Source organism: Ovis aries, chromosome 20 (assembly GCF_016772045.2).
Source record: "Ovis aries strain OAR_USU_Benz2616 breed Rambouillet chromosome 20, ARS-UI_Ramb_v3.0, whole genome shotgun sequence".
Classification (NCBI taxonomy): domain Eukaryota; kingdom Metazoa; phylum Chordata; class Mammalia; order Artiodactyla; family Bovidae; genus Ovis; species Ovis aries.
Window position 1 is genome coordinate 7,417,804 of NC_056073.1, and position 16,350 is coordinate 7,434,153.

Here is a 16,350-nt window from a genome sequence, read left to right on the forward strand (position 1 = left end):
GCTAAGTTACAAGCACTTTTTCTACGTGCCAAGCACTGTTCTAAGCATTCTGCAAGATATTAATTTATTTAAGCTTCACAGCAACCTTATTCAGGGAGGCACCACTGTTAACATCATCCTTTTACAGAAAATGACACCAAGACACAGAGAGGTTGAGGAACTCATCCAAGGGAACGCAGCTACAGTCATGACTGAATCCCCAGTGGTCTGGTTCTGCACCCCATCTTCTTAACCAGTACACATGCTGCTCTTAGCAATAAGGTGGTTCAGAGGAGGTGCCAGCTTCTCAGAAGAAGCGAATATTTTCCCTGAGATTCTGATACAATGCAGAAAGCAGAGACTCTTGCACCAACACCAAAATAATTTCACTTTTCATCTTAACGCCACTCCCTCCTTGAAAGCAACTCCCAGACCTCGAGAAAAGCAAGAAAGAAAGTGCAGACAAAGGGAGTTACTACCATTCGCCATGTGCCCCCCACCACACCACCACCGCCCACCCGGGGCAGCAGCAGCATGGTTCTCCCTGGATAGTCCCCTCAGGCCACAGAACAGGCCATCGGAGAGGACGCGTGAGTTCTGGGCCCTTCCAGGCTGTTCACACTTCACTTCAGTGATTTTTGATTATACTGTTTTCACAAAACCAAGATGACTTAGAACAGCATCTGAAGTCTTATTTTTCCCACTCTGAAGCTCTTGTTTTCCCAGCTATGGTGAAGGTTGAAGGTAGTTATATATTCCTCAAGGCAGCCTCTACTAGGCATGAACACTTTCACAAAGAGTAGAGTGCTAAAAAAAAAAAAAAAAAAAAAGCAAGCAGCTTCCTCCACTATTGTGTGAGCAGATTATCAGAAAGAGGCTCTGATTTCATTACTCACATATTTTGCACAGACTAATAGGAGTAAAAGCCGTCATGCTGTGTGGAGACCAGGAAGCAGGAGTCAGCCAGGAGTTGGGGGTTTTCCCATTTCTCTCCCTAATGAGGGCAAACTGTGTCAGGTAAAGGCATGTTGAGTTTGACATGATAACCTACTCGAGTTAAAATATCCAGAAATAAAATATCATGAGTTAAAAAAGAAGCCACATCAATATTAAGAAATGACATTTATTGCCTTGACACAGCAGGGGTGTGGTTGTGATCAGAAGGCCACTCTGGGTTCCCCTGGATGCAGAGCCCTCAGCTGAGAGGGCTGTCATGCTCGCACAGACAGACAGACACACACACACACCCCAGAGGAGTCCCAGGGCCTCCTGCTCTGAGAAGGAGAGATCCTGGTCAGGATGTGAGAACCTGAACACCTCCTGGTTGCGTGGCTGCAGCTGTTGGTATCAGACTCTGGTCAGGAAGAGTCAGCCTGAGGAGAAAGAAGGATGGAGAAAATCCATCAGGGGGGTCCTTCTCATCCCCAAAGGCCCTTCCCCACCAGCAACACACCATCCAGAAGTTGCTCTCTCCTTGTCTCCAGATCATCTCCAAACGCCCTTCCTCCAGCTCCCCCACCGCTCCTCCCCCATGCAAAGACATCCTCCCGACCTGTAACTGTGTATGTGCAGCCGGGGCCTCAACCAGGAGGATGGGTGTGCAGATACAGGCCTGCCCACCCAAGGGCCACTGTGTGCTCCCTGGGTCACAAGACGGTCCCCAGCAAACTCACATGTGCGCCACTGTGTCTGGCTCTCCCGCCCCCTCCAGATGCCCCAACGTACCCCCTGAGCACGGCTTCCGGGAGTAGATAATGAGGACCACGCCAACAGTGATGCCCAGCACACCCAGGCCAAAAGCCACGCCACACAGCACATTCTCCAGAAGATCAGAGGGCAGCGCGTTCTGGGGCACTGGAGAAAAAGGGGAGCTGATCAGCCCCGAGACCTGGTTGGGGATGCCATGGCTGTCTACGACAGGGCAGACCCCGAGGCTGGGAAGACTGAGGTCGGCGCAGAGCGGGAACAGCCTTAACAAGGGCCAGGTGGAGAAAGAAGCCCTCCCATGGGTCCCCCTCTCTTCTGCCCCACAAAGGAACCAGGCTTCCAGGGAGAAGGGTCTCACCCCAAAAAGCGATTGCTGTGTAGCCATCGATCTCATGAGTCACGATGCAAGAAAAAAGATCAGAGGATGCTGGTGTGAAGTTTAGGTAGGAAAAGGCCTGGAAGGTGAGTCCATCAACCGCAGAGACAAAAGTGGGCCCAACTCCTTCCACGGGTGCCGACTGATGCTCCCACTCCACGGTCAGTGTGGGTGGAAAGAGGTTACTGATGAAACAGACCAGCGTGTTGGGCTTGCCAAACTCCAGGGGCTTCAGTGTGAACACCTGAACGATGGGGAACCCTGTGAGGGGATTGAGGCGTGAGGGAAGGAAGCTCAGATGGGAACCCCGTTTATGGAGGGGCCGTGGCACGTGGAGGAGAGATGAGGAACTGGGGCTATGGGAGAGGTCTTTGCCCAGGCAAGGACCACACCTGGACCAGAGGCAGACCACGCGGGCCCCGCCATCCTAACTGGACCGCACAGGGGGCTCCTGACCATGAGCTGTCTTCTCATTAAAAATGCAGGCACATTTTAACCAGGAGTTTGGGATTAACAGACACACTGCTATATATAAGATCAATAATCAATAAGGACCTACTTTACGGCACTAGGAACTCTACTCAATATTCTGTGATAACCTATGTGGGAAAAGAAACTGAAAAAGAATGAATATATGTATGTGTGTAAGGGAACCACTTTGCTGTACACCTAAAACTAACACAACATTGTCCATCAACTATACTCCAATATAAAATAAAAATTAAAAAATAAAGGTAACCACCGGAAAAAAAAGAACCAATTGCTAAAAAAACATTGAAGATACTGATTTGAAGGATAGTTTCAAGAACTATATGTTTGGACATATTTGAAAGACGTGCTGATCACATCTATATATGTTTTTTAAGTTACCTTGTCATGCAATTAATGTCAACTCAGTTTTGATGTGGTATTGTTTAAATCTTGAAAAATGTACATTAAAACACATTATTATTGCAAACTATTTCCTTTAGAACTGTTGGACAACAAGGTGCTGCTGTGTGGCGTGGGGAATTATATCCAATCTCCTGGGATAAACAATGATGGAGAAGAATATTAAAAACGGAATGTATGCGTGTGCATGACTGTGTCGCTTGGCTGCGCAGCAGAGACTGGCACAGCACTGTGGATCAACTATATTCCAATTAAAAAAACACATTGTGATGGCCAAACAATCATGGCAGAATAAGAAAATAAATATTAACAAAGCTTACTTAATCCATGTAGTTAAGCCTAGTTTACCAAGGCAGTTAACTACCATTTCGTTAACTCAGCTAGGGTTTTCATCTACTATGATCCATCAGTATTCCCTAATAAACTCAAGTTTTAAAATAAATAAATAAAACGAAATTCAGACACATCATCAGATACTTCCATTCTCCCTTCCATTTTGCTGAGTATCAATCATAACCCAAGTGCTAACAGTCAGAAGGCATCAGTTGGTCCCTGCTAAATTTATCAAGTTCCATAGTTTTGAATCCTACTACACCCCAGGGGCTTTTCTTCTGCCTACAACAAAAACAGAGTGCAGACCATGGGTGGTAAAAAAAATCAAGGTTCAAGGGGAGAACCAGAAAGCATGAGAGATGGGGAATTGGTGTGAAAGGGAAAAATTCAGTGTATAATGAGGTTGAGGGCAGCTCCCCTCCCCACCTCTACAGAAAAATGCCCTGACCTCTAGACACAGGGATCTTCCCTTCAAGTTGTGGGCCAATTTCCTCGATCATGGTCCGGCAAAAACCTTTGTCAAACATAATGTTGGACGTATCTCCATGCTGGTGAGCCCAGTCAGCAAATTCAGGCAAGCGAGGCACTCGGATGTTCTGGGAAAAGTCGAAGGAGAAAAGCTGGTCCCCGTCGTAGGCCTCAGAGAGCCCCATGCTGGGGCTCCAGTCCTGGCAGTACACTGTGTGCAGGAGCGTGTGGTTTTGTAGGTCATCCGTCCACCCTGGAGCAGGAGCTGCAAGAGAGACAGGTGGGGTTCAGGGAGGTGGGATCCCCTTCAGCTTAGAAAACAGCAAGGGACTTCCTTGGTGGTCCAGGGGTTAAGAATCCCCCTTGCAATGCAGGGGACTTGGGTTGGATCCCTGGTCCAGAAATGAAGGTCCCGTAGCTGAGAAGCAACTAAGCCTGTGCACTGCAGCTACTGAGCAATAGTTCAGGGGCCTTTGTGCCACAACTAGAGAATCCACTTGCCGCAACGGAAGATCCTGCATAACCTAATGAAGATTCTGCTTACCTCAACTAAAATCCAGTACAGCCAAATAAATTAATATTTTTTAAAAAAGAAAACAGCAAGCCCTGCTCCAGGGAGGAGGGGGGCAGTAGCGGGTTTACAACCCCTCTTGTGTCTGTCTCTTAGGCTCTGAAAAGGGCGAAAAAGAAATTACAGAATCTCTCCAAACTTTCCCAGTCCACAAAAACATCTAAAGCTGTAACAAGTCAAAGGTTCTAGGATCTAAAGTGACAAATTCAGTTGGCAGAGTCACAGCATTGACTGTATTTTTGTGCCCCAAAGCACCCAGCCAAGGAGGTAAGTTGTGGCTGAAATTCAGCTTGCATTTTGCTTACCAAGCCATGCATCTTGGCACAGAGTTGTGTGTGTGCGTGCTAAGTCCATTCAGTCGTGTCCAGTTATTTGCAACCCTATGGACTGTAGCCAGCAGATTCCTCTGTTCATGGGATTCTCCAGGCAGGACTCACCTCCTGCACTGGCAGGCAGGTTCTTTACCACTAGCCCCACCTGGGAAGTCCTGGCACAGGGCTACTTTCTCCCACAGAAGAGACCTTTGTGTAATTCCCAGGAGGCCATCCTGTTGACTTGTGAAGGGCCTGTATGGGTTTCCCAGTCTTCACGTGGATGGAGGAATGGTGATCTAAGCCACAGACAACAGTGCCCTACCCTACACTCAGACACACACAAGTGAAGTCGTTCAGTCGTGCCCGACTCTTTGTGACCCTGTGAACTGTAACCTACCAGGCTCTTCCGTCCATGGGATTTTCCAGGCAAGAATACTAGAGTGGGTTGCCATTTCCTTCTCCAGGAGATATTCCCGACCCAGGGATTGAACCCGAGTATCCCACATTATAGGCAGACACTTAACCATCTGAGCCACCAGGGAAGTGCACAGCAGACTATAAAACCACTCTCCAGGCTTCTTTTCAGGCACTTCATTGGCACCAGGCCTCTCTGAATATGTCTTCCCTCCCTCAGCCTTGCAGATCTTGCAAAGACAGGCCTGGGGGAATAGCACCATAGCTGCAGGAAATAATCCCTAATTCTTTGAAACTCCTGGCAGGAATCTCCCCAGCCAGAAAGATTCTACTCAAAACCCAATACCCAGAATGATAGACAGAGTAAGAGGGATCTTCCAGGTTCTTCTTCCATTCCACTCCATCCTTTTCAGAGAAAGAAACTAAGGACCAATAAAGTTAAGAGGTTTCTCAAGAATTGTTAAGGTGAATTGATTTCAGAGTGCAGGGTTCCTACGTAGGAACAGTGGAGATAACATCTGTTTTGTTCAAATCCCAGCTCTACCACTTACCAAAGGGGTGAACTTGCCCAAGTTACTTAAACTCTGAGTCTCATTTCCTTCAGCTGGAAAATGGATATAATAATCTCTGCTTCAAGAGACTGTCTTCAATGGAACCTACGAAGCACCTCTGGCACTGTTTACTGTCCATCTACAGCATGGCTCTTTCCCAACTCTGCTATCGTTTTGCTCTCTCGTCACACTTGCACCATTTACTAAGCACTCTTGTCACTTTCAAATACCCCGGCTCCCTAGGCTCTACCCCAATCAGGATGGAAGTCAGTGAGAGGTACTGTCATACCTTCAGGGGCGGTCCAGGACAGGGGCAACAGCCACAGAAAGGAGAGCAGCCGTAGCAGCGCAGTTTCCTGGCTCGGCTCACGATCCATATCTTCACACTTCCCCGGGGGGCTAGGAACTACCAGCCAGCTGACCCAGGTCCCCAAATTCCTTCCCAGATCATGTTTCTCCAGCTCACTTCCCACCACTGCCCTTGTCATTCTGGATAAGCCAATCATAAAGAGTGTAGGGTTTGACGTTATTAGTCGCTGGGGAGAGACCTGGAGCAAGCCATCTTCTTAGGACTTGGCTCTTTCACCCGGCCAGGCATGGGGTGTAGCTGGCGGCGTGGGGAGGCCGTGGAGGAATGCTCTTCAGACTGAGGATGAAGGAACAGGTGGGATGTAATTAGGAAGGCTGATAAGAGTCTTGAAGGAGAAACAGGCCAGCAGAATGTGAAGAGAGAAAAAACACCCAGGGCAAGGAGCAGGCAAAGGGGTGAAGGTCAAAGGCATTCAGAGCTCCTTTCTTTGGAGACCTCTGTATAGTTGGACTGTAATAGTTGGAGGTTGTTCACGTGTTCCTGTTTGGTAACTGGCAGGGGATGAAGGTGGAATGTCAAGAGGAGCTAGAATTTTTTTTTTAGGAGTTACTTTTTTATCTTTTTTTTTTTAAGTTTATTGGGGTATAGTTGATTTATAATGAGCTAAAAATTTAGGCAAGAGCTAGATCATATAGGCTCTGTTACACCAGAAGGCAGGTGGGGTTTTTGTTTCTTTGCTTCCTGCTGCACCACACGGCATGCAGGATCCTAGTTTTAAGGCAGATGTCCAATGCAAAGAAGGACGCACCGTTGGCTACTCCCATCCCTTCCACCTCTTGATGACTAAGAGTCCAAGACAATCCATACATCCAGCACCAGAGGAAAACCTGAGCCTATTCCAAGTCCTGAGTTTGAAACTCCTGCCTAAGGCATAAATATGAGCCCATGCCTCCTACTGAGAGCATCTAACAGGAAGCCAACCTCCCAGGAAGGCTGGGAAACGCAGACTCCTAGACAGAACAGTCTAGAACACAATACAGGAGACAAGGCGTGGCGCCGACACCGCGCGTTAGCCAGGCCACCAAAACACACTGACTTGTATGAAGCCCGTGGCAAGAGGAGCACCCCGGGAGCGACAGGAATAAAAGACGACGAGCACTCAGGGAAACAGAGGCGCTCCACGGCGAGGGGCGAGGCCAGCACGCTCGGATGCAGCTCGGAAGTCGAGGGAGCACTGGAAAGCGTCCTCAGGTTTGGCGGTTATGAGATGGCTGAGAAACGTGCTGGGAGCAGTTTCAGCACTCTAGCGGGAGTGGACTCCAGATTGTGGTGGGCTGGGAAGCGGGAGAAGAGGAAGAAACTGTCAGTGTATATGCTGCAAGTATGATAGAGAAGAGAAAGAAAGACAGAAGGGGTTTGAGGGGGAGGCAGTGAGAAAAATCTAATGTGGCAATTAAGTAGTAATCTTAAAAATCAATCTATGTGAACACGGTCCTTTCAAAATCCATCCTCCCTTCTGAGAAACAAACAACAGCAGTCCTGACAGCCCCAAACACTCCCCCATGACTTTCTGCATATCCCCAAACACTAAAGGGTACATACATGTGTGTGTGAGTGTGTGTGTGGTGGTGGGTAGAAGGCCAGGGTTGGGGTAGGCTTCCTTTGTGGATTAATCCATCAGGAATTCCTGTGGTGGGGAAGAGTCACCCCTTAGGAAAGTAGTGTTAGTCATTCAGTCGTGTCCGACTCTGCAACCGGACTCTGCAACATGGACTAAGCCCGTCAGGCTCCTCTGTGCATGAGATTTTCCAGGCAAAAATATTGAAGTGGGTAACCACTCTTTTCTCCAGGTGATCTCCCCAACCCAGGGATAGAACCCACGTCTCCTGCATTGCAGGCAGATTCTTTACCATCTAAGCCACTAGGAAAGCCCGAGGAAATTAGAGAGGAGGTGACTCAGACAGTAAAGAATCCATCTGCAATGAGGGAGACCTAGGTTTGATCCCTGAGTTTGGAAGATTCCTGGAGAAGGGAACAGCTACCCACTCCAGTATTCTGGCCTGGAGAATTCCATGGACAGAGGAGCCTGGCAGGCTACCATCCATGGGGTTGCAAAGAGTTGGATACGACAGCAGCTTTCACTGTCTCTGTCATATTAACATCACCAAAACTATCGGTGGAGACAGATGGCACATGGCCACCTACAGTTCTACACCAGGAGTGAGCAACCTTTTTCTATAAAGGACCAGATTGTAAATCACTGAAAATTAAATTTCATATAATTTTGATGAGTCACAAAATATAATCCTTTTTTTATGGGGGGGGGGTGGGAGAGAGCAAGGGCAGTCAGGCAGAGTCTTCAAATCATTTATTTATTGGTCTTACCACAAGGCATGTGGGATCTTAGTTCCCTGACCAGGGTTCAAACTTGAGTCCCCTGCATTGGAAGTGGAGTCTTAACCACTGAACAGCCAGGGATGTCCCCAATTCTTTCACTTTTTTTTCCAATCATTTATAAACAAAAAACCATTCTGAGTTCCCGGGCCATATAAAAGCAGATGGGCTGAATATTACTCAGACCATAGTTTGCTGCACACGGTTCTGTGTGGTCAGAAATGGGGTAGGGGAACCAAAATAAACCCACCCTCCAAAGAGCCCCAGTCCTCCTTGAGGATGGCAATTCATTAATGTGTCCCAGATTAACACTGTTCAGGGGGAAGTCTGGGGGAGGAGCACGAGGATTAGTGGGAGGTCTAGGAACACGTGGGGGCAGACACTGCAATACACTGGGTGGAGGGACAAGGCAAAGAGGATCCAAGCTCCCCACCAAGAGTACAGTGTAGACAAGTCCAGCATGCAGAGAAAGTCAACTGTCCATCATTAAGAAGGAGGCAAGGCTGTGGTTAACCATTCTTTCCCTGTACAAATGGGAACAAGTTAAAACATTTCTAACTACCCTTCCCTCTATGTAATTCTTCTTCCTCCCAGGACCGTGCAACAAACTCTATTAACAGATATCTCACAAATAGTATGTCATCAGTTTAGGGAAGTGGGAATTGCAGGCAAGAGGAGGTGGCCAGTTCTGTGTCCCAGTAACTCACTGTCTTTGATGATATGAACGCCTCTGAAAATAGAGCCCTCATACCTGTGAAACCAATAGGTCCCGGCTTTCTAACACCCAGCCCTTCATGTGTCTGTACTCCTGCCCGATTTTCTATTTCTTGACAGAGCCAAGTTTCCTGAAAAAGTTGTGGGCAACCATCTCTCTTTCATATTTGCCATTTAATCCTTAACCCTAAACAATGAAACAGTTCAACATCTTTGTGTTGCTAAATCAAATGGACTCTTTGCAGTCTCAGCAACATTTGACACCGTTGGCCATGCCCTGCTTCCTAAAACGGTTTATTTTTCGGCATCCCTGTCTGCACTCTCTCCTAGTTTTTCCTCCAACTTCTCTGGCATCCTGTCACCTTTATGGACTCCTTTCGGCTAACCCTTAAGTCCCTGGAGTTCTGTCCTCACCCCTCTTATACTCTACACCTGCTCTCGATGGCATTTACCCTCACTTATCTTCCATTAGCACCTATTTGCTGACATTTTCCAAATTCCCTTCTTTGGCTGAGACCTTGCTGATTCCACCATCCTTACACCAAACCTAAAGGAGATGCCTTTAGGCATCTCCACTTGGATGTTGTACACAGCGGTTCTCAAATTGTACCCACCACAAAATAGGGTCCCACAAGAAATTTTTGTAAATGTAAATTTGATAGTAGGAGTTTTTATTTTTAAATGTATTCCAACACAGAGGTAATAAGACAACAAAGATGTTTATACAGTAATTTTTATTATGCAATAATTATATTTAATCAGGTTATTTTGATTTTAAGCAACAGAAACCAATCCTAGTTAACTTCTAAGCGAAAAGTCAAAGCGTTAGTCACTCTGTGCTGTGCTTAGTCGCTCAGTCACATCCGACTCTTTGTGACCCCATGGACTGTAGCCCACCAGGTTCCTCTGTCTGTGGGATTCTCCAAGCAAGAATACTGGAGTGGGTTGCTATGCCCTCCTCCAGGGGATCTTCCCAACCCAGGGATCGAACCCAAGTCTCCTGCATTGCAGGTGGATTCTTTACCATCTGAGCCACCAGGGAAGCCCAAGAATACTGGAATGGGTAGCCTGTCCCTGCTCCAGGGGAACTTCCTGACCAAGGAATTGAACTGGGGTCTCCTGAATTGCCGGTGGATTCTTTATCAGCTAAGCCCATTAGTCACTCAGTTCTGTCCAACTCTTTGTAGCCCCAGAGACTATAGTCCATCAGGCCCCCGTGTCCATGGAATTCTCCAAGCAAAAGTACCAGAGTAGACTGCCATTTCCTGCTCCAGGGGATCTTCCTGACCTAGGGATCGAACCCAGGTCTCTCGCATTGCAGGCAGAGTCAGCCCTGCAGATTCTCAGCCACCATGGAAGCCCCTTAAAGGGGAGATTTACTGGACAGATATAGAGCTAGCTCACAAAATCAAAAGGGATAAATCAGCTAGTCTCAGGAAGGGGAGTCACAGGGGCCTTAGCAGCAGGGGTTGAGTTGCCATTAATATACCTCATCTTCAAAGGCCTCCAGCATCTTATCTTTCAAGTTTCATGTTGCTACAAGAGACAATCTGACTGTCTCAGCTTGTATTAGGTATGGACCTCTGGACCAATTAGTGGTGGCCAGGCAGAATATCATCTCTATGTCTTAGAGCTATTCCTGAAGAAAAGAGAATTATCACAAACCAAACCACCACCTCAACATAGCTATCTTGAACATACGGCATCCCAGACAATGGCATGAGATCACCTGAGGCATAAACATAACATGAAATCTGCGTATAAATATTCAGACAGCATTTCCCAGTCAACTCCCAAATGATGTCTATCATCTACGTGATGACTTCTGGTCTATCACAGGTCTCGCCACAAATTCAGAATATACTTTATGACTTGACTCAATGTTGATTAATTGATTCTAATATCTATATCCCACTAAATGATTTCCTTTGGATCTATGACCAAGTTTGAATTTTTCTTATTTGTTTGGCTGCTCTGGGCCTTAGTTGCAGAATGTGGGCTCTAGTTCCCTGACCAGGGTTCGAACCCTGGCTCCCTGCATTGGGAGCTCAGAGCCTTAGCCACTGGACCACCAGGAAAGTCCCTGAAATTTTTTTTTTAATCATGGAAAATTTCAAACAAACACAAAAGAATAGTAAACCCATACACACTTTTTTTAAAATTAATTTGGCTGCATCAGGTCTTCAGTGAACAGACTCTTGACTCAGTTGGGCTTCCCTTGTAGTTCAGATGGTAAAGTATCTCCCACAAGGCAGGAGACCTGGGTTCAATCCCCAGGTCGGGAAGATCCCCTGGAGAAGGAAACAGAGACCCACTCTAGCACTCTTGCCTGGAAAATGCCATGGACGGAGGAGCCTGGCAGGCTACTGTCCATGGGACTGCAAAGAGTCGTACACGACCGAGCAACTTCACAGGCTCAGTAGCTGCAGCACATAGGCTTAGCTGCTCCACAGCATGTGGGATCTTAGTTCTCCATCCAGGGGTCTGACCCTGCTCCCCTGCATTGCAGGACAGATTCTTGAGCACTGGCTCACCAGTCTCCCAGAAGCATTGGCTCACCAGAAGTCTCCCCCTATATGCTTGCAGTTTCAATAATTTAAACATGCTAGAAGTCTTCCATTCTTGTAACATCTATTCTCCTAGAGTGGTTAAATGCTATCATTATATTTCACAAGGAAACATTTCTAAGAGTATCTATAATAAATTTTCCTTAACTGCCATACTATCACTGCAAGTAACAAAATTAAAAATGACTGCTTAACTTAACCCAGTCTTGTGTTCATTTTCCCCCCTGCCTATCTCAAAAATGCCTGAGAAAGTTTGAAATAGAAAGCACTCTTGTGGTTTTCAAATTGTGCTTTTATTTTTTAAAACTACTTTCCTATTTTACATGATGTCTCATAAACCTGTTAAATGTTCAGTAATGAATTTTTAGGCAAATTAAGTTCAGGAATTACTACACTGAATGTACTTCTATCTCAAAATCTACAAAACTAACCTCACCAGCTTCCCTTCCCAGCATGATCCAGCTCCTGTATTCAAGAGCTCAGTGTGTAGGCTGACTGTCTACCCAATCAGATGAGTCACAAATGTGGGAGTCAAGTTTGACAACTTCATCTTCCTCAAACCATCTTGCCCAGTTGTTCACTATCGATCCTACCTCTTCCGCATCTCCTGAATCTGTCCTCCATTCCTACTGGTTCAGGCCCTCGGTGGTTAGATTTTTTTCCTGGATTACTGCAGTTTTCTTAGAATTGATCTCTCTGCCTCCAATCTCCCATTTACCAGTACTGCCATGGGACTCTTTTTACTAGCACATTTGATCACATCATATTTATATGAAAACCTTCACTAGTTCTCTGCAGTCTGCTTTCCTTGACATGATACTTAAATGATCGGGACCCTCTTAATCTATCTCTGTATCAGTCCTTTGAAATTTCAGCTCCCTCAGAAAGCCTTGGAACCGAGTGGAGACGAGGGACCTCCTCAGTATGTGTCCATAGCACTGGCCTGCCCTTCCATCTGTATTTTATCATTCTGTTAATGTCTGCTTTACTCACCTCACTCCCACTGCAGGGTCTCAAGGGATCTTATCCTGTTCTTTTTAACACTCTCAGCATGTACCAAGAAAGCCCACCAGCAAGTGACTGCTCACTGTATGAATAAATGGGCTGTAGGTTACTGAAGGTGCAAAACTGGGCCTGGAAGAACCTTCAAGCCTTAAATGAATGAGTTTCTTCTAATACCGGTATTTCAACAGTAAATCTCACCAGGCATGTCTATGGGCCACTCTACAGACATCTTCACTCCCACTGCCTTCCCCATGCATACCACCCCTCTTCCCATTTTCTTCTTCCCCTCTGCCACAGCCCAGAGTAAACCTGGCCACCCAGCTCTCACCCTCCCCTTCATTTCCTGCTCCGGGTATCTCTTCACATCCATATTCACTCTTCCTTTTTGGCTACATTATTAGAATATAGTAATGCTGTCAACTACTCTACAAGGCTGGAATTTACTATTACCATTACATAAATAAGAAATCCTGGGCTCAAAGAGGTTCATTCATTTATTTAGCAAATATTTATGGACTGTCCTCTATGTACTTGATAGTATGCTGGGCACCAGGCACCTACATGATCAAACTTGTAATCTAATGAAAACTTATCTCTAATGTCTAGAGACATTAAATAAGTAAACACGCAAACCTACAAAAGCAAATTGTAAAAGGCAGCATAAAGGAAAAGAACTGAGATCCCATAGAAAGACTAACTGAAATGGAACCTAGTGATGTTGTGATGGGATATGAAGTGTGAGTAGGGGTTAGCGAAGCGGTGGGAAGGAGAGAAGGCGCTGAGGCAGGCGAGGGGCTGGTTCTTTCATGGAGGAGACCTGTGTGGCTGGCGTACAGTAATTAGTGATTAAGAGACAACAGACAGACATGAGGCAAGAGGCAGGAAGAAGCAAGACCACATAGGGCCTCCTGAACCACAGTGAGGTTTCTAAGTGCAATTAGCTCTAATGCTGTGACAACTTTATTCCTTTTCATTTCATGTGTGAATGTATGCTGTGGTTCCTGATCTGCCTCCAGTCTCTCCAAAGCCAATCCATGGTGCACGCTGTTAAGTAAGACTTCCTATAAAAGTAACTCTAGCTTCTCCTTTCAGAAAAATTAAGCAGCTCCTCCCTTTCTACAAGATTCAGTCTGAATTACCTGGCCTGGGTTTTCAGATCCCCTGTACTTTGACCTCTATCCCTAGATGACAGAAACTGCTCTCCACTGTCAGTAACAATCCCCAATTACCAACCTAATGAGTTTTCCCCTTTTCTTCATGCTCTCACACCCTGTGCAGGATCTTGTCTCCTCTTTCAATCAGAATAGGGGTTCTTGGGAATTCCCTGGCAGACCAGTGATTAGGGCTTGGTGCTTCCCCTATCTGGTTCGATCCCTGGTTGGGGAACTAAGATTCACAAGCTGTACAGCACTATCAAAAAAGAAAGAAAAGAACACGGGTTCTTAACCTGCAGTCCACATGCCATAAAATTCAGGGGTCCATGAACCTGGATGGAATAAAAAGAGCCACCTTTATTTTTAAGAACATCTAACTAACTGAAACTTAACTTTATCAATGAAAAGAATAAGTCTTTGTAGTATCAACAGTACCAGTAATGTTGTCATCAATAGAGATCACCATCAATTAAATTTTCATATCACAGTCTCAAAATGGATATCTCTACAATTATGAGTTGTTAGACTTCAAATAAATCATTTAACTTAATGTATTAGCATTCTATTAGTAAGGGAATACATATTACTAGATGATCACCCTGTTCTTTAAATACTTTGATAACTGCATATTTTATTTATGCCCTTACAAATATTATCATCAGACAAGGTCCAAAGGCTCCACCAAATTGCCCAAGTCCATAGCACAGACAAGCTTAAAAAACTCCTGATTAGTCATACATTCTGTAAACATGAGGTCCTCACTGGAGCCCTCTCTTGTTCTGGGTTGCTCATATTACATTGTTCTGCTTTTCCTTCTTGTTTGATGCTCTTCCTCTGGTTCCACTTCCTATTCTTGCTGCCTGTGTGAGGATGTAATCCAGATCTCGATGTTTATCCTACAACTAAATTGTCCCATACTTCCTCCCTTACAAATCTCACCTACTTGCATGACAGATTCAAACTATACCTCAAAGGTGACTCCCAAATCTACCTCTACCAATCTTTTTTCCTCAAACCTCAACCTTAGACTTTAGGTTAGGACTTGGTGCTTCCCCCACCTGCTTCGATCCCTTAGCCTAACAACCAGAATAACATACCATTCAGTGGCAGACTTCCTGGGTTCAAATCCCGACTCCAGACACTTATTAAACATGTAACCGTTTATTTAATATCTCTTGCTTTAGTTGCTTCATTTGAAAACTGGGAGTGGTAACAATAGAATCTACTTTACAGGGTTACAAGGATTAGAAGAGTTCATACACATAAAGCACTTTTAATAGGGTCTGAGACATTTCAACTCAATAAATGTTAGCTACCACTAGGCTCATCTCCTTCCAACACCTGACATTTTTATTTGGTGTTTATTAACAGGTACAGTGATAGCCACCACAGATATGAAGACAGAATTCCTATCCAATGATATAATCCTGATCAAGCTGTTGCTCAATAACTTTCAGTGGTTCCCTATTAGGTCCAAACTTAACAGCACTGGAATTCATCATGTTGCCTCAAATAAATGTACCTTCCAGTCTCCTCCGGCTCTACTTCTTGTAACTTATTCTGTCTGGCCAGACTGAACTGCAATGCTCTGTGAAAATGACCTGCTCTGTTCTGTCTTTTCTCACACAACCCCAGTGTCTCAAATGTTTATCTGATAACAATAATTTTGTCTCACTACAATTACTTCTCCCACACTACGCATGGAGGCCCCCAACCACAAACATTACAATCTTACCTAAGTCACGTACTTACTTAAACATCAACTTGCTTCAACATTTGCATACTCTGTGAGCACCTCTTATTGGCCAGATCCTGAGCCAGAGGCTGGAAGTTTGCTGCTGTGGTTGTTTTAAAGACTATAGCATGGACCTGTTCTCAGGATCAAAATCAAGTAAGGGAGGGAAACGTGGCTCACATAAATGCCATTCGCTGTGAAAGGTGCAATTATGAGAAAGAGACACCATCTCAATTTGGAAGGCAAGGGTAGGCTTTTTGGATGATGGTATTTGGGCTTACATGGACTGAGCAAAAAAGCCTATTTCCATGTAGGAAGAGCAGTGTGTGTAAAATATTGCGTAAAACAAAATGGCGTGTTGGGGAACAGTTCCATATGGCTGGAGTATAGGGCCCACAAACAAGTGGCTAGACGTGATGCTGGAGAGGTAGGCAGACCTTTCTGGCCAGCACAGGAATTTGAACTGTATCACACAGGCAATGAGGAATTAATACAGGACTTAACAGTAGCATATGGCTCCAGTTGTATTTTGGAAAGCTCATTTCTGGCAGTGTTGTGGCAGAGACAGAGACGAAAATCTAGAGCAGCAGTGTCCCAGAGAACTTTCTCCAGTGATGGAAATGCTCTGTAATCTGTCCTGTCCAATGCAACAGCTGCTAGCCACACAGGGCTAATGAGAACTTAAAATGTGGCTAGGGCACCTGAGGAACTAAATTTAAAACAGTATTTAGTGTTAAACAGCCACGTATGGCTAGTGGCTACCATAATGAACAGTGCAGCTTTAGAGACAAGCAAATCAGTTAGGAAGCTGTCGATATAGCTCAGGCGATCTGACTAGGGCAGAGGGTGAGTCAATAGCTGTATCAG

The 16,350-nt window shown here is 45.6% G+C and overlaps 1 protein-coding gene across 2 annotated transcripts; it reads right to left on the reverse strand.

The window, feature by feature from the left end:
* Window positions 1–1,086: 1,086 nt before the first annotated feature.
* On the reverse strand, window positions 1,087–6,012 carry LOC101116099 (HLA class II histocompatibility antigen, DM alpha chain). 2 transcript variants are annotated; one of them, XM_004019167.6, is made up of 5 exons: window positions 5,894–6,012; window positions 3,735–4,019; window positions 2,045–2,323; window positions 1,705–1,833; window positions 1,087–1,352 (listed from the first exon to the last, which is right to left on the reverse strand). In XM_004019167.6, exons 1-5 carry the CDS (start codon window positions 5,979–5,981, stop codon window positions 1,348–1,350), a joined length of 786 nt encoding a protein of 261 aa, XP_004019216.4. In that variant the 5' UTR covers window positions 5,982–6,012; the 3' UTR covers window positions 1,087–1,347. The 2 variants fall into 2 exon arrangements, with proteins under 2 accessions (XP_004019216.4, XP_060259561.1); XM_060403578.1 differs by having other exon boundaries at window positions 1,087–1,833.
* Between the last annotated feature and the right edge of the window lie 10,338 nt (window positions 6,013–16,350).

Excerpts from the sequence above, each read along its gene's own strand:
- LOC101116099 (XM_060403578.1), bottom strand. The coding sequence starts at position 5,981 with ATGGATCGTGAGCCGAGCCAGGAAACTGCGCTGCTACGGCTGCTCTCC. Across the intron at positions 4,020-5,893 it reads GTCCTGGACCGCCCCTGAAG|CTCCTGCTCCAGGGTGGACG; the intron begins GTATGACAGTAC and ends TCTCTCTTGCAG. Across the intron at positions 1,834-2,044 it reads CACAGCAATCGCTTTTTGGG|TGCCCCAGAACGCGCTGCCC; the intron begins GTGAGACCCTTC and ends CTTTTTCTCCAG.